This window comes from Oratosquilla oratoria, chromosome 25 (assembly GCF_046742065.1).
Source record: "Oratosquilla oratoria isolate Oo_2021 chromosome 25, ASM4674206v1, whole genome shotgun sequence".
NCBI lineage: Eukaryota > Metazoa > Arthropoda > Malacostraca > Stomatopoda > Squillidae > Oratosquilla > Oratosquilla oratoria.
In genome coordinates, this window is record NC_134801.1 from 32,282,845 (window position 1) to 32,305,482 (window position 22,638).

Genomic DNA, 22,638 nt, shown 5'->3' on the forward strand with positions numbered 1-22,638 from the left:
CTTCCAGTCTACTGCCACTTTCACCCCTTGTACATCTCATCACCTTACTTTTACCCACATTTATCTTTAGCTTTCTTCTATCACATACTCTCCCAAACTCTGCCACCAGCTTCCTCAATCCCTCCTCATATTCACTTTTGAGTTCAATTATTTCATGTAACAAGTCGTTGATTTCCGTATTTCTCATTATATTTTTAAACCTGGGTTCTCTTTCCATTTCTATCCCTCTATACATAATTCCACTCTGTCAAAGCCAGAAAATAATTTTTTTTTTTTTTTTCAAACCTTTGGTATGTCTTTGGTGTTTCATTCAGGCATGTCCTTTTGAGGATTACCCCCAAAGGCAGTTTGACCCTATTTACATCTAGGCATCTTTTTGTTGGTTCTTTATCCCTTGGGTTTCCGCATTTTTCTTCCATTTTTTGTGTAACTGACTGTGAAAAAAATAGATAAAGACACCAAGACAGTTACCTTATTGGTCACTCGTAATATACTTCTCCCTTCCAGTTTTTGTAAACAACTAGGGTTGGTTCCAAATTTGTCTTAGCGCTTTGGAGCTTTGGAGCTTGTTTTCTCTACACCTTACTTCAACCACTGCTGGAGTGTGCAGTATAATTTGTACAGTAGCATCCAGCTGATACTTTTCACCTGTTTCTGGGAAGAAAGAATACTGCCACAGAGTCTTCCTACTTGGGTCATAAAGGCAGTTAAAATGGGATGGAGTGATGGGACTAGGCATCGTGCTCTCTGTAACCCTGAGGGGTACATTCCTATGTGAAATCAAGGCAGAAGAGGGTCTGGGAGTTTTCCAACCAGAACCCTATGGTTTGAGTCTTTTAATGTGTGTGGATGATATAGATGAGAGTGAAAGGGAAGAGATAGGCAGTATGCCTGTGAGAAAGAAGATGGATGTGTTGGCATTAAGTGAAACTAAGTTGAAAGGGAGGGGTTATTTTGAGTTTGGAAGTGTAGTGGGGAGGGTGTCAGGAGTGAGGAGAGGACGAGAAAGAGAAGGGGTTGCCATACTAGTAAGTGAGGAGATAAGTATGTGGTAGAGTGGAAGATTTCTTCGAGGTTAATGTGGATGAAGGTGAAATTTGGAAGGAAGATTTGGGTCTTTGTAAGCACATATGAGTCTGGTAGTGAGAAGAGTGTAGAGGAAAGGGAAACTTTTTTGATAGATTTCAATAAGTCTTTAAAGAGTTTGGGAGGAATGTCATTGTAGTGAATTTGGGAGATATCAATTCTAGGGTAGGGGATGAACCAATAGATGGAGTGGTTGGGAAGTGTGGAGTGCTAGGTGAAAATCATAGTGTATAGTTAATGGAGGAGATACATTTAGAAAAAGAATTGATGGAGTGTTTGGGAAAAAGGTCAAGTGGCTGATAAGGCATTTATGGACTATATAGTGGTATCCAGGAAATGAGTAGGAAGAATTATGGATGTCCAGTTTCTTAGAGGAGAGAGTGGGGGAATATCAGATAATTTTTTGGTGGAGGGTAAGTTGAAAGTGGAGGATAGATGGAGAAAGAGGAAAAGGACAGAAGGTAGAGAGGTGCTTAGAGTAAAGTATTTAAATGAGAAAGAAAAAGAGCATAAGTACCAGGAGAAGCTGAGATAAATGTGGGAGGTGGTGAAGGATAGAGTATAGGTAGGAGTGGAGGATGAATGGAAGTGTTTCAAGGAGCTTGTGACAAGGTGTGCAAAGATGGTATGTGGAACAAGGAGGGTGGGAGGGAATAGAAGGAAGGGTAGTGAGTGGTGGGATAATGAAGGAGAGAAGATAGTAGAAGAGAAGCAAGCTTTCATGGACTTGTTGCAAAGTAGGATAAGATAAATATGAGAGGTACAAAGAAAAAAGATATACTAAACAGAAGATAACAGAGGCAAAAAGGAGAGTAGGTGTAAAATGGGGGAGGAATATGACAGAAAACTTGGAAAGTAATTAAAAAGATGTTTTGGAAGGAAGTTAAGAGAGGAAGGGGAGGTGAGCCATGTAGAGATGGAATAGGTAAAAGGACAGATGGACAGATGATAACAGAAGAGGAGGTAGTAAGGAGAAAATGGGCAGAATATTTTGGAGAGCTGTTGAACATGAGGATAGAGAGGGATTGGTGGTAGCAGTGGGAGGCACTAAGAAATTGACAGTGATGGGAGAGGAAAACGGGGTAGAAATAAGAAAAGATGAGGTGGAAGTAGTTTTGAAAATGATGAGAGCAAATAAGGTACCTTGGTTAGATGGATGTCAAGCAGAGTGTCTAAAGAAGGGAAGTACACTAATAGTGGACTGGCTGGTGAGGTTAAATGTGTGTTTAAGGGAGGGTAGAGTGCCAGAGGACTGGAGGAGTGCCTTTATAGTTGTGTTTTACAAGGGAAAAGGGGACAAATGTGAATGTAGTAGTTTCAGAGGGATCAGTTTGTTGAGTTTAGTTGGGAAGGCTTATGGGAGGGTATTAATTGAGAGGATTTGGAGAGGAACAGAGGCAGTAATTGGTGAGGAACAGTGTGGTTTTAGGAAAGGTAGGGGTTGCATGGATCAGATATTTGTGGTAAGGCAGATATGTGAGGAAGTTTTAGGAAAAGGTAAGGATGTTTTTTGGGGCCTTTATGGATTTGGAAAAGGGTTATGACAGGGTAGACAGGAAGACACTGTGGAATGTACTGCAGATATATGAAATTGGGGGAAAGCTGTTTAGGGCAGTTGAGATTTTTTATGAGAGTAGTAGAGCCTGTGTTAGAATGGGAAATGGAGAGAGTGAGTGGTTTGAGGTAAAGGTGGGACTGCATCAGGGATGTGTCATCTCACCATGGCTGTTCAAAAAATTCATATAACACTCTACTCCTTCATCCATGTCATTTATGTATATGGCAAACATGATCTGGGCCAGTATATGTTGTGTTGATGGTATCTGTAATTGTTTAAAATGCAGTTTTCCATAATGTGTTGAATAGTATGGGATGAAGTGTTTCATCCTGGACAGCTAACCACAATATGTTCATCTATCTGCCTCTGAATGGTGGCCACATTGCAGCCTGGCCAGGTGGGCTCTGTCCTCTCTGGTGATAATAAGGGGGAAGAAGCCTTAACTATATTTGTATATCTGTCTATCTATCTGTAGACCAAGGGTTTCTTTTCCCTTATAAGGGAGGTAGACAAGTCTTAAGATATGCATCCACTCCCGTTCACCACCCTTGTTTCTGTCTTAGCTCCTTGTGGATGCAGGGTTATACCTGTCTCCTGCCCATTGCCTGGGTTAGAAGCAATGCAACAAGATACAGTACATCCATAGCAGGGCCACTTCACTTACACAGTGGATCCCCCTCCCATCCCCTCATGCAGAAAATAGTGAAGATGGGGAGATATATATTAATTTTATGTAGTTTTATTTATTTTTCTACTAATGTAGGTACTTTGACTTAGCAGCACACTTGTGAGGGAATAGGGCCTTTGTTATTTATAAATATATTAATAAACTTGTTTATATTTTGATTACAAATATTGAGACTGGAGGAAGGGGATAGCTTTAGGTATTTGGGGTTGCATGTGTCAGGAAAGGGAAGAGTGGAGGTAGAGGTAAATTGTAGATTGAGAGAAGCAAGTAAATGCCTTGGGGGATTAAAAAGTGTTATGAGAAATAGGCATCTGGGAATGGATGCAAAGAGGAGATTGTATGAAGGGATGATTGTGCTGACAGCATTGTATGAGGCAGAGACTTGGACCTTAAGAGAGGTAGAGAGGAAAAGTATGAATGTACTTGAGACAAAATGTCTGAGAATTAAATTAGGGGTTACAAGGTTGGATAGAGGGAGAAAGGAGAAGAGCAGAAGTGGAAAAGGAGATGGCAGATAGGGCTGATGAAAGATTACCGAGATGGTTTGGACACATGGAAAGAATGAGTGATAAAAGATTAGTAAAAGAGGTGTGGAAAGCAGAGGTGGGGGGAGTGAACTTGAGGGGATGACTGAGGAGGAGATGGGTGTTGAGCAAGGAAGGGAGAGCAAGGAAATAGGGATGAGTGGAGAGTGACTGTGTATAGATGATATTGTTATGTAAGGAAGGGAGTGGCAGAGGGTGGAGGTAGGGGGTGCTTCTGTATTTACCTAGTTGTATTTTATGGGACGAGAGTTATGCTTGTAGTGACTCACTTTTGTATCTCTCCGCATCCAGTTTATTCTTAAAATCTTGTATAGTTTTGGCATTCACTGTGTGAATAATATTTTGATGCAGCCCATAAGGAATTTTCCCCAGCCTTCTCTTTTTCTGCATGGGGGGATGGAGATGGTGATTGCCAATTAAGTGAGGTGGCCTTGCTTGAATGTACTCTGTCTTGCTACATTGCTTCTGCCATGGCAGGATACAGAGATGATCCATCATCCATGAGGAGCTAAGATGAGAGAGAGGAAAGGGTGGTGCATGGGAGTGGAATGGGTGGGAGTGGGTGTGTGCCTTTTGACTTTGGCTACCTCTCTTGGTATATAGATACATATACCAAGGGCCTCTTCCCCCTTACAGGGAAGGTAGCCAATTCAAAGTCATAAATCCACTCCCACCCATGTCATCCCCACATACTTCACTCCCAATTCACCTCCCCTCCCTCCCTCTTTTCTTGGCTCCTCCTGGTATGTAGATAGATAGACAAATATTGAATTTAGTTAACTTTTATATTTTAAAACTTAACACATTTACTCATCCCAGAAATGTTTCCCCACATGTCTTTTCAACCTATTATATATTAGGTAATGGGTTCATTGAGGGAGTGATTGGCTGTTTTGGAGTGCCTTGGATAGATGAGAATGTAGAATATCTAATTTATTTGAGTACTGCAAGGAGCCAGTACTTGGTCTCCAGAACAAGCCCAAAAACTTATTATCACTCTCTCAATTCCCCCAGTTTATATTCACAACTTTGGGACCTACTCTTTCACATTTAGCCAATGACATTGAATCCAACCCATGTTGCAATGAATATCAAACATGCACAAAACCTAGAAATCATACATGTACATGCAACCAGTGCAACACATTTACAAATATTTGTTTATGTATCAGTTATGTAATTTTCTTTCATTTAACTAGGAATGGCCAGACCGTGGTGTTGTTAAGTTCAACAACTATGCAACTCGCTATCGAGAAGGACTTGACCTGGTTATCAAAGACATTGAATTTGAAATTAAAGCTGGAGAAAAGGTTAGGTTTGCCATTTTTTTCAAAACAATGTGACAGGAAACTATTGACTTTATTCAAATGTTATTTTTTTCTTATCTTATTAGCAAATTGTAAGCATCAGTACTACATAACCTCTACACGTTTGTCTACAATTTGTAACTGTTCTAGATTGGCATTGTTGGGCGTACTGGTGCAGGGAAGTCATCCCTCACCTTAGCATTGTTCCGTATAATTGAATCAGCTAAAGGAAATATAACCATCGATGGAATAGATATTTCCAAGATTGGGCTTCATGATCTACGCAACAAGCTAACAATCATCCCACAGGTAGGGATTATTACTTATTTCAATTACAGTGGTAAGTACTTAAGTTTTCAGGCTTGGGTAATTCATTGGATGAGACAAACCTGTAATTCTGATACCAATGTTAGCTAGGCTTCTAATATTTAATTTGTTGTTGACTTCTTATGACACTAAATGAAAATCCTGGCCATGTCTTGATAGCCATGGACTTTATTTGTGAACATTGGGTAGAATCTTTTTATGTGGTGAGCAAAGATAGGTGCATCCTAGGGGAGGCCGTGCAAGATGGATGTAAGAGGGAATTATCTCCCTGCTATCTTCAAAATCCATCTAAACCATCACCTCCATCTAAAGGTACACTGAATCATTAACTGAGTCTAAGATCCCTCACAACTTCATTTGTATTCCCTCCACTTATTCACATAAAAATAGTTGACAGTTGGCAACTGCTGTCCTCTTCCTCTTACTAGGATGAGCTGGTTCAAAGTTTCTTCTCAGAGAGATCTTTTGAGGGGGGAGGGGGTAAGGACTCCCCAACCATAGTTGGGCAGCAAGTTTCCAGTTGGTGAAACATGATGCAACAGATCTTGTTGTCATAGAATGTCATTAGGTGTTTATTATGTGCATTGTACATGAAGTGTATATATGTAAAATATTGTAAGTAGAATGATTCACCCAAATAATACTACAGATTTAATGTAGTGCCAGTAAGATGTGGCTATATGATCAGAAGGATCATGTATGTCACCAGTTATACTTTTAAGACTGATGTATTATAGAAATTTAGGGTTCATTATCCCACACTTTTTTTACTCTCAAACTTCACTCCAAATTGTATTTTCTGCAGGATCCTGTGCTCTTCAGTGGAACGCTGCGAATGAACCTTGATCCTTTCAGTGTATACAGTGATGAAGCTGTATGGTCAGCACTTGAGCATGCTCATCTGAAGTCTTTTGTTCAAGATCTGCCATTAAAGCTTCAACATGAAATAACTGAAGGAGGAGATAACTTAAGGTAATTATGGAGTGTGTAATTTTTGTAAAGCTTAGTGTCGTTTACTAAAGTTGGGGCCAACAGTGGGTGCTAACAAAATGTGATCTTATAGGAAAACCATCATAGAAGAGCATCTCCCCTACTTCTGTCTCTAAAACATATTAACACTTTCACCACCACCAGGAGGTGGAGTTCCAAGGGGCTGGCACTCAGTTTTTGCACCAGGTCAAAACCTCTATCAGCTTCCCTTATTTTTTCTACATTTCATTACATTAGGTTAGCTGACATTTGGCATCTATTCCCCTGCTGCCAGTCTCACATCTATGTAACTGATAAAAATCCGACATTTCCTTTGTGGGGTGATCTTGAAAGGGACCAAGAATCATTGTGAATGGTATGAGAATTTGGATTTATGGATATAGAAACTCAAAGCAGCATTTGGTTTATTAACGACTTGAATGTTGTTTCATGTATCCTTGTACATACATATACTAATGGCTTTTTTCCCCCTTACAAAGGAGGTAGCAAAAAAACAAAGGCATAAAATCCACTCCCACCCATTTCATCCCCACATACATTCCCACTCACCCCCCTCCGTCCCTCTTATCTTGGCTCCTCCTGGATGACAGATCATCCCTGCATCTCACCCACCATCCTGGGTCAGAAGCAATGCAGCAAGACACAGCATATCCACAGCAAGGCCTCTTCATTTAATTAGCTACCCCCCTCTGCATCCCCTCTTGCAGAAAAAGAGAAGACAGGGAGAAATCCCTTCAGGCTGCATCAAATATCATTCACACATACCCCCTCACCCTCCCATACCCTTCCATGCATCATCCATACACAACCATTCTCTACTCACCCCTATCTTCTATCTTCTTCCTACCTTCCTCAACAGACATTCCCCTCTTTCCCAATGACCCTTTTACTTCATCCATCTATCTTATCCTTGGTTGCCTCTTCATGTTCACTCCTTCCACCTCTGCTTTTCACACCTCTTTTACTAATCTTTCTTCACTCATTCTTTCCATTGTGTCCAAACCATCCTTATACTCTTTCATCAACCCTATTTCCCAACTCCCTTTCCACCCCTGTCCTCCTCCATACCTCCTTGTTATTCTATCCAACCTAGTAACCCCTACCATACCTCCCAGGCATTTCATCTCAAATATATTCAAACTCCTCTCTTATGTTCCATATTTCTGCCCCATACAGTGCTGTCGGCACAATCACTCCTTCATACAATCTCATCTTAGCATCCATTCCCAAATGTCTTTTTCTTGTTATATTTTTTAATCCCTCAAGGCATTTACTTGCTTCTCTCAACCTATATTCTACTTTAACCTCTTCTCCCTTTCCTGCCACATTTGCACCCAAGTATCTTAAACTATCCACTTCCTCCAGTCTCTGTCCCTTAATACTCACTTCCAATTTGCTGCCACATTCTCCCCTTGTACATCTCATCACCTTACATTTACCCACATTTATCTTCAACTTCCTTCTTTCGCACACCTTCCCAAACTCTGTCACTAACTTCCTTAATCCCTCCTCTGATCCTGCCACAAGCTCAGTGTCATCAGCAAACAACTGGCTTATCTCCCATTTTTCTCCATTTTCTTTAACCATCTCCAATTCCTAGCCCATTACCCTTGTGTTTACCTCTTACACCACCCCATCCATGTATAAATTGAAGAGCTAAGGTGACATAACAAATCCTTGGTGAAGTCCCACCTTTACCTCAAACCACTCACTCTCTCCATTTCTGATTCTAACACAGGCTCTACTCTTGTAAAAACTCTTGACTGCTCTTAACAGCTTTCCTCCTATCCCATATATCTGCACTACCTCTCACAGTGCCATCCTGTCTACCCTATCATAAGCCTTTTCCAAATCCATAAATACCCAAAAACATCCTTACCTTTCCCTAAAGCTTTCTCACATATCTGCCTTACCACAAATATCTGATCCATGCAACCCCTACCTGTCCTAAACCCACGCTGTTCCTCACCAATTAGTCCCTCTGTTCCTCTCCTGATCCTATCCCTCAAAACCCTCCCATAAGCCTTTCCAACTACACTCAACAAACTGATCCCTCTGAAACTACTACACTTACATTTGTCCCCTTTTCCCATGTAAAGTGGAACTATACAGGCACAAACCAGCCCACTGTCACTGTACCTCCCCTTTTTAGAAATGATACCCATCCAACCCAGGTGCCTTACCTGCTCTCATCATTTTAATAACTGCTTTCATCTCATCTTCCCTTATTTCTCCTCCATTTGCCTCAGTCATCATGGTCATTTTCTTAGCACTTCCCACTGCAACTACCTTTCCCTCCCTATCCTCTTTCACATTTAGCAACTCTGTGAAATACTCTGCCCATCTTCCTTGTAATTACTACTAAAGTTGATTCTATCTATTTATATACCAAGGACTTTTTCCCCCTTGTATGGGAGGTAGCCAAATCAAAAGGCACACACCTGCTCCCATCCATTTCACTTACACCCATTCCACTCCTATCCACCACCCTTTCCTCCCCATCATCTTAGCTCTTTATGGATGAAGGGTCATCCTTGTCTCCTGCCCACTGCTCTGGGTCAGAGGCAATGCAGCAAAACACAGCACATCCACAGCAAGGCTGTTTCATTTAATTGGTGACCCCCTCTCTCCATCTCATCCAGAAAATAGAGAAGATGGGGAGAAATTCCTTCAGGCTGCTTCAAAAAATATCATTCACATACAACCCTTCCCTACTCCCCCCATTCCCTGCCCCCTCCCTTCCTTGCATCAAAATATCATCTATACAGTTCCATTCTCCACTCATTCCTATCTCTTGTTTTCTCCTTTCCTTGCTCAACAGACCTAACCCTCCTGCTCAAAGCCCCTTTCACCTTATCCATCCATCTCATCCTTGGTCGTCTCCTCAAGTTCACTCTCTCCACCTCTGCCTTCCACACCTCTTTTGCTAATCTTTCTTCACTCATTCTTTCCATGTGTCCAAATCATCCTAATAATCTTTCATCTGCCCTATCTCCCATCTCCTTTACCACCCCCCACTCTCCTTCTCACGTGAGCTCCTTGTTTCTCACACTATTCAACCTTGTAACCACTACCATACTTCTCAAACATTTTATCTCAGACATACTTAAACTTTTCCTCTTTTCCTCTCTATTTCAGTGTTGGACAGAGGCAACTAGTTTGTCTGGCTCGAGCTCTGTTGCGTAAAACCCAGGTACTGATTTTAGATGAAGCTACTGCAGCTGTTGACTTGGAGACAGATGATTTAATCCAGCAAACAATCAAAGTGGAGTTTGCTTCCTGCACAGTACTTACTATTGCTCATCGATTGAATACAATCATGGACTCAACCAGGTATGTGAAAGAACAGGATTAAATATAGTATAGGTTTAGGAAGGTGAAGCACTGGAACACACAGTGTCACAGAGGCTGTTAACATCTTTGATATAGTGACATCATTTATATATTTTCCTCTGGTAGATGTCAGAGAATTTGAATGAGCCAAGGGTAGAAACCTATGCCATCTCAATTCCTTCCCTGTAATGATACATTGGACAGAATTCACTCTGGTTGATATGCAGTTTCATTGACCATAGGGTAGGACCCTTTGTTGAAGGAATTTCAGTTTTATATTTCTTTCAGAGATGGATATGTAAGAGGTAAAGGAGAATGTATAATGAAATGAAAATCTAAAGTATTGAGCTTCATGCATTATCAACTAACACTACTTATTGTTGTGTGGATACTGATTTAGAGTTAAACTCCCCCACCTATACACTGTTTTGTGCAATATGAGGTAGCTAGATATGAGAGATAGACATCTTCACCAGTGTCATTCCCATTTTACCCATCTATCATTCCATCAGGTTAAAGCACTTTAACCATGAGAAAATTGCACCGCATTATTTCTCCAGTACTGGAGTATTTCCATACTAGGGTTTCTGCACCCTGAGGTATTGAACTCACAGATACATGCAGTCACTACTCTGCCATGGACCAGAGCCATACATCATACATATATGTTAGTGAAAAATCACAACTCTGAGAGGGATTATGAGCTATCTTTTTACTAATGGTGTCTCTTTTCTTCTGCCTCTTTTAATATATCCCTTATCACTCCACCTCTTCTTTTTCCTGTGTACTGTGGTGAAGAAAAAAGAATGCTCCATTGTGTTCCCATGCGTGTTGTAGAATATAACTAAATGGGACATGGAGGGATTTAGGAATCACCTGTCTGTATTTTCTCATGCAAAAAGTCAAGGCATAAAAGGATCCAGGTGGAAGGCTTCAACCAGAACCTTAGCAATTGGCCCTTTGAATGCATGAGGATGATGTACAAGTGAGAGCACAAAGAAGGTAGAATGTGAGAAGAGAGATGGTTGTATAAGCATTGAGTGGAATTCAATGGAAAGAATGAATGAAGAAAGATTAGTAAAAGAGGTGTGGAAGGAGTGAACATGAGGGGTTAACCTAGGATGAGATGGATGGATGAGGTAACAGGGGTTTAGGGGAAGAGGGGAACGTCTGTTGAGGAGGGACGGGAGAGGAAAGAAGACGGGGGTGAATGGAGAATAGTTGTATATGGATGATGTTGTGATCCATAGGGTGGAATGGGTGGGGGGTGAGGGAGTGTGTGTGAGAAAAATTTGATGCAGCCCAAAGGGATTTCTCCCCATCTTCTCCTTTTCTGCATGAGGGAATGGAGATGGGGAGTCGCCAATTTAATGAAGCGGCCTTGCTGTGGATGTGCTGTGTCTTGTGACACTGCTTCTGACCCAGGGCAGTGGACAAGATGCAGGGATGACCCATTATCCAGGTGGTGCCAAGATAAAAGGGAGTGAAGAGGGTGGAGGGGAGCGGAGTGTGATAGGGATGGAATGGGTGGGAGTGGTTTTTATGTCTTTGTTTTTTGGCTACCTCCCTAATAAGGGGGAAAAAGCCTTTAGTGTATGTATGTACAATTTAAAGTACACAAAATTGGGATGGAGGACAGAGAGAAAGATCCCCCCCAATGAAAGAAATAACTGTGACACAGAAGGAAATACATACATACATACATATACCAAGGCTTTTTCCCCCTTACAAGGGAGGTAGCCAAAAAGGAAAAGGCATAAAATCATTCCCACCCATTCCATCCCTGAATACACTCCACACCCCTCCACCCTCCCTCTTATCTTAGCACCTCCAAATAATAAACCTTGATGTTAGAAAATCACATGGTCCGGATGGAGTTGCAAATTGGATATTAAAAGAATGTATAGATGAACTAATGGACAAAATATATAAGATAATTGATTACTCAAAGAAGGAAAGGTACCACAAGATTGGAAAATGCAAATATTGTACCAATATATAAAGAGGTGGAAAAGGAAAACCCAACCAACTATAGACCGGTCTCCCTTACAAGCACAATAGCAAAAATATGTGAAAAAGATATCAAAAGTAGACAGATTAAACATCTGGAAGAAAATATACTGAATCCAAAACAGTTTGTCTTTAGACACGGAAGATCATGTGCCACTAATTTGATTTGCTTTTACTTGAGGCTAATAGAAATAATGCAAGAAAGGGACAGATGGGCTGATTGTGCTTTCCTAGATTTACAAAAAGCATTTGATAAAGTACCACACAAAAAGCTACTTAGAAAATTTGAAGTGATAAGTGGTGTACAAGGAAAGTTATTGAAATGGGTGGAAGATTTCTTGAATGGGAGAAAAGTGAGGGTGGTACATAGAGACAAAAACTCAACCTGGGAAAAAATTATAAGTGAAGTCCGACAAGGTTCTGTATTGGCTCCAGTAATGTTTGCCATATATATAAATGACATGGATGAAGGTGTGGAATGTTATATGAACTTCTTTGCGGGTGATGCAAAACTACTAAAGAAAGTAAGTACAGAGGAAGACTGTGAATCACTATATAGAGACCTGGATAAAGTCTTAGAATGGAGTCAAAAGTGTGAAGTGAACTTCAGCATCAAGAAATGTAGTATAATGGAATTTGGAAAAAATAAAAATAGAACATCAGAGGAATATAAAATTGATACAAATAAAGTAAAAAAAAAAGTAGCTCTGAAAGGGACCTAGGAGTAATTATCAGCAAAGACATGTCACCAGACAAGCATATCAACAAAATAGTCAGAGAAACCTTCAATTTACTAAGATCAATGAAAGTGACCTTTGACCTCTGGGATGAGGAAATGGTAAAGAAAATATTATTCACACTGATAAGACCAAGATTAGAGTACACTGACACTATGAAATTAGAAAGAATCCAAAGAGCAACAACAAAGATGGCACCAACACTCTCTAAATTGACATACAAACAAAGATTGTCCAAACTGGAACTACCAACCCTGGAACAAAGAAGAGAAAGAGGAGATCTACTGGCCATTTACAGAATTATGAAAGGGATGGAAGTCCTTGACAGAGAAGATTTATTAAAGTGGGATAAAAGAAAAACAAGAGGACATGAAAAGAAACTCAAAAAGGATAGTTATAGAAGAGATCTGAAAAGGAATAGTTTCCCACAAAGAGTGGTAGATACCTGGAACAAATTGGATAAGGCAACAGTGTGTGCAAAACCTATACAAGAATTTAATAAAAAACTAGATCCTGAAAAATACAAAGACGGGTCACTACGAGCATAGCTGTCTTCCTGTATAATACAACTAGGTAAATACACTGACTGTGTGTCTGGTTCATTGTGTCATGTGGTACTGCATCCACCAATACATTTCTGCAATCAAGGTGTATGATATGATGACCTTCCTGCAGATGAAAGTGTTCCTGAGATATGTAAATACACACAGTGGTAGCGTTCGCGACCATTGGTACAGCGATCCAAATTCGAATTCTACCCAAAGCTGAATTAAATTCAGTATCACTGCGCTGCCAGTTGTTGTGCTAACTCTCGTGGGTGGGAGTTGGGGTGGGGTGTGTGTGTGTATTACCCATAGATCGGTCATATATGAGCTCTGAGCTCTCTTCTGGGAGGGTAAAAACTGTCAATTATGAGTCCAACACATGATCCAAGATCATGGTGAATCACACACACACACAAAAGTGGGAAGTGAACTTCAGCATTAGGAAATGTAGTATAATGGAATTTGGAAAAAGTAAAAAAAGAATATCAGGACAATATAAAATCAGTGCAAAGGAAGTAAAGAAAGTTACGAAAAGGACCTAGGAGTAATTATCACCAAAGACATGTCCCCAGACAAGCATATAAACAAAATAGTTGGAGAAACCTATAATTTACTGAGATCAATAAAGGTGGCTTTTAATTACTTGGATGAGGAAATGGTAAAGAAAATACTAGTCACACTGATAAGACCAAGATTGGAGTATGCTGAGACACTATGGACACCCAGTACAAAAAATAATATAAGTAAAATAGAAAGACTCCAAAGAGCAACGACAAAGATGGCCCCAGCACTCTCAAAATTGATATATGAGCAAAAATTGTGTAAACTGGAACTACCAACCCAGGAACAAAGAAGAGAAAGAAAGGATCTACTGTCCATTTACAGAATCATGAAAGGCAATGAAGTCCTTGACAGAGAAGACTTATTAAAGTAGGATAAAAGAAAAACAAGGGGACATGAAAAGAAACTCATGAAGGATAGTTATAGAAGGGATCTGAAAAAAAAAAGTTTTCCACACAGAGTATTGATGTTTAGAACAAATTGGATGAAACAATGGTGTGTGCAAACACCATACAAGAATTTAAGAATAAACTAGGTATTGTGAGATACAAAGACTGGTCACTACAAGCATGGGTCCCCTTCCTGTATAATGCAGCTAGGTGAATATACACATCATCTGAGCTTCTTTGCAGATGATGTTTAATTGCTGAGGAAAGAATATCAGGACAATATAAAATTGAAACAAAGGAAGTAAAGAAAGTGGGATCTGAAAAAGACCTGGGAGTAATTATCTCAAATGACATGTCCCCTGATAAACAGATAAACAAAATTGTTGGAGAATCTTACAACTTGCTAAGATTAATAGATGTGGCTTTTAACTATTTAAATGAAGAAATGGTTAAAAAAATACTAGTCACACTAATAAGGCCTAGACTAGAGTATGCTGTGACACTATTGTCACCCAGTACCAAAAAGAATATAAAGAAAATTGAACGAATCCCGAGATCAACCACGAAAATGGCCCCAACACTTTCAAACCAGTCATATGAGGAGACTGGCTAAATGGAAATTACCAACTTTGGAACAAAGAAGAGAAAGAGGCAACCTGCTGACCATTTACAGAATCATGAAAGGCACAGAAGTTCTTGATAGAGAGGACTTACTAAATTGGAATAAGAGAAATACACGGGAACATGAACTCAAAAAGGATAGTTATAGAAGAGACCTAAAGAAAACAGTTTTCCACACAGAGTGGTGGATATCTGGAACAAACTGGATAAAACAATAGTGTGTGCAAAAATTATACACAAATTTAAGAACAAACTAGACACTGTGAGATACAAAGACGGGACACCACAAGCATAGCTCCCCTTCCCATAAGATACAACTAGGTAAATACACAAAACTTCCTGTCCACTGGAGCTGGAGTGCTGACTTGCAGTGCTGTGATGTTTTTCAGCCATGGGCAGTGACACATAGTGCTGGATTAGCAGTCAAGCACTATATAAGCAAAAGTAAGGTAGATGTAGGGTGAAAGGCTGGAGGAATTGGAGAGCTATAAATGTTTAGGATCACTTGCTTGTCTTTCATGTATATTTGCAATTGTTTGACATACTAACCAGTATTATTATTTGATCATGGCTTTTAGAATATATATACATACATATACCAGAGGTTTTCCCCCCTTACAAGGGAGGTAGCCTATATATATACATATACATTATATATATATATATATATATACATATACATTATACATATATATATATATATATATATATATATATATATATATATATATATATACATATACATATATATATATATATATATATATATACATATATATATATATATATATATATATATACATGCATACATATCTATATATATCTATATATATATATATATATAATATATATATATATATATATATATATATATATATATATATTCATATACCAAGGGCTTTTTCTCCCTTACCAGGGAGGTAACCAAACTCAAAAAGCATATACCTATTCCCACCCACTACTCTTTCATCCCTCTCATCTAAGCTCCTCATGGATGATGGGTCATCCCTGTATCCCACCCACTGCCCTGGGTCAGAAGTAATGCAGCAAGACACAACACATCCATAGCAAGGCCACTTCACTTAATCAGCAACCCCCTCTACTTCCCCTCATGCAGAAAAATAGAAGACTGGAAGAAATTCCTTTGGGTTGTGATAAAATATTGTTCATACATAACCACTCCCTAACACCCCATCCCCCACCCCCTTCCTTCCTTAAATCACAGTATCATCTATACATAGCTATTCTCCACTCACCCTTATCTCCTGCCTTCTCCCTTCATTGCTCAATACTCCTTTCACTCCATCCATCCATCTCATCCTCAGTTGTCCCCTCAGGTTCACTCAATCCACATCTGCCTTCCACACTTTACTAATCTTTCTTCATTCATTCTTTCCTTGTGTCCAAACCATCCCAATACTCTTTCATCAATCCTATCTACCATCTGCTTTTCCACCCCACTCTCCTCCTCATCTCATTTCTCACTCTCTCCAACTGTAGACATTTCATCTCAAACACGTTTAAACTTTTCCTCTCTGCCTCTCTTAAATTCCAGGTCTCTGCCCTTTATATTGCTGTCAGCACAATCAACCCTTCATATGATCTCTTTGCATCTATTCCTAGATGCCTATTTCTCATGACAAGGTTTCACCCTCCAAAGGATTTACTTGCTTCTCGCAATCTACAATTTACCTCCACCTCCACTCATCCCTTTTCTGCATCATGAGACTCAAATACATACCTAAGGCTATCCACTTCCTCCAGCCTCTCACCTTTAAGACTTACTTCCAACTTCCTGCCATCCTCTCTTCCCTTGTACATCTCACCTTACTTTTACCCACATTTACCTTCAATTTTCTCGAGTTGGTTGATATTTCATTCAATTTAAATATCCTCATTCATGAGTTTATGAAATCACATGTATGAGTTGCTTTGCAGGCCCATAGTCTGGAAGTTCCCCACCCCTGCTGTAAAGTGTCAGCTGCATACTACTGAGCAGATTTTTACCATACAATAACATGCAGCCAATATCCCAAATGGAGTAGATTATATATTTATATAATTATTTATTTTACAGAATCTTACTTCTGGACAAGGGCAGGATAAAAGAATTTGAACCTCCAGGTGATCTACTGAAGAGAAAAGATTCCATGTTCTATGGAATGGCTAAGGATGCAGGGCTCATTTAGAGCCTTCATAGACCAAATCTAATATTCAGAATTATTTACATTTCTTTTCATTTGACTAGAATCTTTCAAGTTAGTCTTTTTTTTAGATATTTTTGTAATGTATATCACATGAATTGCCTGAAATGGATTTACCTTGTATGATCTTTTCCCATACTTATTTTTTGTAAAGGAGCGTGAACCCTGTTACTGTGTCTCATATGTACATGTATGAATTTTTCTATGTATGTTGTTGATTGTTTGTTGCACCATGTGATTCTCTCTATTGTTCCAGTAACAATGGAACTGTAGAAACAGACTCAGGTTTTAATTTTTTTTCCCATTTTATTCTTTTCTTGCTCAAGGCCAAGTTCATAGGAACTGGCAAGTGTTATCCCTAGACTTTTGTTGATAATTTGGAATGGTACAGTTTGTATTGATTTTTTTTTATTTATTTATTTATTTTTTTTATGGCTGTACTTAAGAAGATTTACAATGCAGTGAAAACTGCCTTTTGCCTAAAAAATGAAACTCGAGCTGCAGTTAAGTGTATTTACAACCTGTTCCACAGAAAATATTAAGCTAATTCTTAATGTCAACTTGGGACCAATGAAAAGAGCCTGCACCAGGTGGTTCTACAAAACAAATGGCAGAGGCTCATCTCCCCACAACTCCTGGTCAGATCCCATCAATATCTGTACCTCTGCTAGAAGTGCAGTCCCAAGTGGCTTGCACTCTAGACCAAACCCAGGCTTTCTCTCTATCAGCCTCAACTATCTTTCCTTCACATATTTTTAAAAAGAGAGCTGACAATCAGTTATGGCTTCCTTCCTCTTCCCACTCGTTAATAGTAGAAACCAGCCTACACTATTAAAACTCAGACAACAGTCAAATGTTGCTTCCTGAAGAGGGCCCAAGGACCATTTCTGACTACTATAAGGCTATGGGTTTCCAGTTAGTGAAACTTGAGGTAACCGTAATTATTGTGGGAAGTTTGCTAAGTGTTTTAGAGTTGTACAACTTGGGCAAAAGATCAGGAGTAGAGGTAGTTTGAGGTTGCCTTGCAGACTGAGGCTACAGTAAGGGCATATTACATAAAATTCCTTGCTTCAAAAAGTCCTCTGCATGGAGTCACTATACTAGCCTTCTCTGAGAGGGGGGAGTTTGTCATGTTAAATTAATTCTAATCAGTGAGCAGTGAGTTGGAAGTGGGTTTAAAAGGAGGCTGGAGGAAGTGAATTGTTTAGTATTTAGGGTTAAATGTTGCAGGGAATGGAGGAGTAGGGGTTGAGGTAAATTGTAGAGTAAGGGAAGAAAGTAAATGGCTTTGGGGGAATGAAAAGTGTGATGAGAAACGAGTATCTGGGGATGAACATGAAGAGAAGACTGTACAAAGGGTGATTGTACCTATCATCATTATTATTATTGTCTTGCTTTATTGCTTCTGACCCAGGGCAATGGGCAGGAGACAGGGAAGACCCTTCATCCATGAGGAGCTAAGTTGAGAGGGAAAAAGGTGTGGTAGGTGGGAGTGGGTGCTTGCCTTTTGACTTGGCTACTTCACATATAAGGGGGAGAAAGCCATTTGTATATAGATACATATACCAATGGCTTTTTCCCCTTTACAAGGGAGGTAGCAAAAATCAAAGCCATAAATCCATTCCCACTCATTTCATCCCCACATAGTCCACTCCCATTCACCCCCTCCCTCTCTCTTATCTTGGCTCCTCCTGGATGAGAGGTCATACCTGCATCTTGCCTACTACCCTGAGTCAGAAGCAGTAAAGCAAGACACAGCACATCCACAGCAAGGCCTCTTCATTTAATCGGCAACCCCCCCCTGTCCCCTCATGCAGAAAAAGAAAGATGGGGAGAAATCAATTTGGGCTGAATCAAATTATTATTCACACATACTCCCTCACCCCCATCCCCCACACCCTCCTTTCCATGCATCATATCATCATCCATACACAATCCTTCTCCATTCACCCCTGTCTTCTGTCCTCTCCTGTCTTTCCTCAACAGACATTCTCCTCTTTCCCAGTACCCCTTTTACCCCATCCATCCAACTCATCCTTGGTCACCTCCTCATGTTCACTCCTTCCACCTCTGTCTTCCACTCCTATTTTACTAATCTTTCTTCAGTCATTCTTTCCATGTATCCAAACCATCCCAATACTCTTTCATCAACCCTATCTCCCAACTTCTTTTACACCCCTGTTCTTCTCCTCTCCTCATTTCTCACTCTATCCAACCTAGTAATCCCTATCATACTTCTCAGGCACCTCATCTCAAACACATTCAAATTCCTCCTGTCTTCCTCTCGTATGTTCCATGTTTCTGCCCCATACAGTGCAAAATTACAAAAGAAAATAAGAACAGAAGAGGACTGTGATTCATTACAATCAAACCTGAATAAAATCTGGAAATGGACTCAAAACTGGGAAGTGAACTTCAATATCAAGAAATGTAGCATAATGGAGTTTGGAAAGAGTAAAAACAGAATTTAAAAAAAAATACAAAATTGAAGAAGAAATTAAAAAAGTGTACTCAGAAAGGGACCTTGGAGTAATAATCAGCAAAGACATACATACATATACCAAAGACATGACACCAGATAAATATATAAACAAAATAGCCGGAGAAACCTTCAACCTATTAAGGTCAATGAAAGTGGCATTTGACTATTTGGATAAAGAACTGATTAAAAAAATATTAGTTACATTGATTAGACCAAAACTGGAATACGCAGCGACACTATGGACACCCAGTACTAAAAAAGAATATAAGGAAATTAGAAAGAATACAGAGGGCAGTGACAAAGTTGGTACCAGCTCTTTCCAAATTAACATATGAACAAAGATTATCCAAATTGGAACTACCAACACTGGAGCAGAGAAGAGAAAGAGGTGATCTACTGACTATCTATAGAATCATGAAAGGGATGGAAATCCTTGATGGGAATGATTTACTAAAAGATGACACTGGAAAAACAAGAGGTCATGAAAAGAAACTCAAAAAGTATAACTACAGAAGAGATCTGAAAAAAATAGCTTCACACACAGAGTGCTGGATATCTGGAATAACTTAGATAAAGAAACAGTGTGTGCAAATACTATTCTAGATTTTAAGAAAAAACTTGATGCTGAAAGATACAAAGACAGGTCACCACGAGCATAGCTCCCTTCCCATGTAATACAACTAGGTAAATACAATCTCCTCTAAGGATCCATTCCCAAATGTCTATTTCTCATTACACTTTTTAATCCCCCAAGGCATTTACTTGCCTCTCTCAATCTACCTCCACCTCCACTACTCCCTTTTCCACCACATTCACACCCAAGTATCTAAAACTATGCACTTCCTCCAGTCTCTCCCTTAATACACCCTTCCAGTTTGCTGTCACACTCTCCCCTTGTACATCCCATCACCTTACTTTTACCCACATTTATCTTCAACTTCCTTCTTTTGCACACCTTCCCAAACTGTCACTAACTTCTTTAATCCCTCTTCTGATCCTGCCACAAGTGCAGTGTCATCAGCAAACAACCACTGGCTTATCTCCTACTTTTCTCCATTTTCTTTAACCATCTGCAATCCCCAACCCATTACCCATGCATTTAGCTCTTGCACCACCTCATCCACGTATTGATTGAAGAGCCAAGGTGACATAACCCATCCCTGGCAGAGTCCCACCTTTACCTCAAACCACTCACTATCTCCATTTCTGATTCTAACACAGGTTTTACCATCATAAAAACTCTTGACTGCTCTTAACAGCTCTCCTCCTATCCTATATATCTTCAATACCTCCCACAGTGCCTTCCTGTCTACCCTATCATAAGCCTTTTCCAAATCCATAAAGGCCCAAAAAACATCCTTACCTTTTCTTAAAGCTTTCTCACATATCTGCCTTACTACAAAAATCTGATCCACACAACCCCTACCTGTCCTAAACCACACTGTTCCTCACCAATTACTCCCTCTGTTCCTCTCCTAATCCTCTCAGTCAACATCCTCACATAAGCCTTCCCAACTATACTCAACAAACTGATCCTTCTGAAACTACTACACTCATACTTTTCCTCTCTCTGTTGTAAAGTGGAACTATATAGGGACTTCTCCAGTCCTCCAGCACTCTACCCCCTTTTAAACAAACATTGAATAAAAACACCAGCCAGTCCACCCACCATCAGTGTACCTTCATTTTTTATACATTCTGCATGACACCTTCCAACCCAGGTGTCTTACCTGCTCTCATCATCTTAACAACTGCCTTCACCTCATCTTCCCTTATTTCTTCATTTTCCTCAGTCATCACTGTCATTTTCTTAGCACTTCCTGTTGCATCTACCTTTCCCTCCCTATCCTCCTTCACATTTAGCAACTCCCTAAAATACTCTGCCCATCTTCCTCTTACTGCCTTCTCCATTATCATCTCTCCATCTTCACCTTTTACCTTTTCTTCTCTACTTGATTCACCTCATCTTCCTCTCTTAATTTCTTTCTCAAAACATCTTTGTATTTCTTTAAAAAATTTCTGACATACTTTTACACCATTTCACATCTGCTCTCCTGTTTGCTTCCTTTATCTTATGCTTTACTTCTCTTCTCTTTTCTTTGTACATCTTTTATGATTCTCTCATCCTATTTTGTAATCAATCTGTGAATGCTTGCTTCTCTTCTACACCCTTCTTTGCATCATCATCCCACTACTCACTAACATTCCTTGTATTTCCTCATGTCGTCCTTGTTCCACACACCATCTTTGCTCACTACATGACTCTTTCCTTGAACCATCTCCATTCCTCCTCCACTCCTAGTTCTATTCTATCCTTCACTCCCTCCCACTCCTCTCTCAGTTTCTTCTTGTACTCCTTTTCTTTCACATTTAAGCAGTTTACTTTAGGCACCTCCCTACCTTCTGTCCTTTTACTCCATCTATCCTCCACTCTCAACTTACCTTCCACCAAAAAATAATCCGATATCCTCCACTCTCTCCCCTTAGATCATAATTGTTTTGTAGTTTGATACATATTTGTTTTCTTTAGTACATTGAAATGGATATTTGAATCAGATTACATTTAATGTCATGAACTCAGAGAGGATTAAGAGAGTGCCTCTTTATGGAGGAGTTTTTAAAGAAAGGAATTTAATTTAGTATGCCTTTACTTTGAACTTGCTGCCAGGTAAGACTTAAACTGCTTCTACCCATGACTTCCAACCAAGAAGCAACACTCTAGACTGTTCAGCTAGCAAGCATTAATACTACTAATTTAATACTTTTCTCTGTATAATGTTTTCCTCCATTTTGGCAAAATGTGCCTTTTTGTATTAAGTTTAACACATATCAAGAAATAATGAGTTAATTCTATTCAGAATCTTCATCCTAAGGGGATTTGTACAGCTGCTTTTTATACCAATTTTCTAGTATTTTCCTAAACCCCTGTACTTCAAGATTCATAAAGGTTTTGCAATCATGTCCAATTTCATGTCTTTCCTCTATCTGTAGTTATGATAATGAAAATATTGTAGAATGTTGTAATATGTGAAGGAATGCTAAAACACACACCCCTGAATTATAGAATAGTGTCCTTGAGCAGAATGATAACCAAATTCTACAAGAGAATTGCAAGATAGATCAAATATTTGGAAAAGATTGGGGTCTTGGCAGAAAACTGGTTTCAGGAAAAGAAGATCATGTGTATCAAATATGTAAAGTTTTCAATCATGAGCAGTTGATATGCTAAGGATAAGATGGTTGGGTGGGCTTTGT

General features: G+C 39.5%; 1 protein-coding gene across 5 annotated transcripts in view; it reads left to right on the plus strand.

The window, feature by feature from the left end:
- The window catches only part of MRP (Multidrug-Resistance like Protein 1), a 160,893-nt gene extending 138,551 nt beyond the window's left edge, over window positions 1-22,342 (plus strand). For all 5 annotated transcript variants that reach the window (XM_076208602.1, XM_076208600.1, XM_076208599.1 and 2 more), the window contains 5 exons: window positions 5,077-5,187; window positions 5,335-5,493; window positions 6,317-6,483; window positions 9,640-9,834; window positions 16,775-22,342. In XM_076208602.1, the coding sequence (XP_076064717.1) occupies window positions 5,077-5,187; window positions 5,335-5,493; window positions 6,317-6,483; window positions 9,640-9,834; window positions 16,775-16,886 (744 nt within the window). In that variant the 3' untranslated portion in view covers window positions 16,887-22,342. The remainder of the gene's footprint in view (window positions 1-5,076; window positions 5,188-5,334; window positions 5,494-6,316; window positions 6,484-9,639; window positions 9,835-16,774) is intronic.
- Window positions 22,343-22,638: the final 296 nt, after the last annotated feature.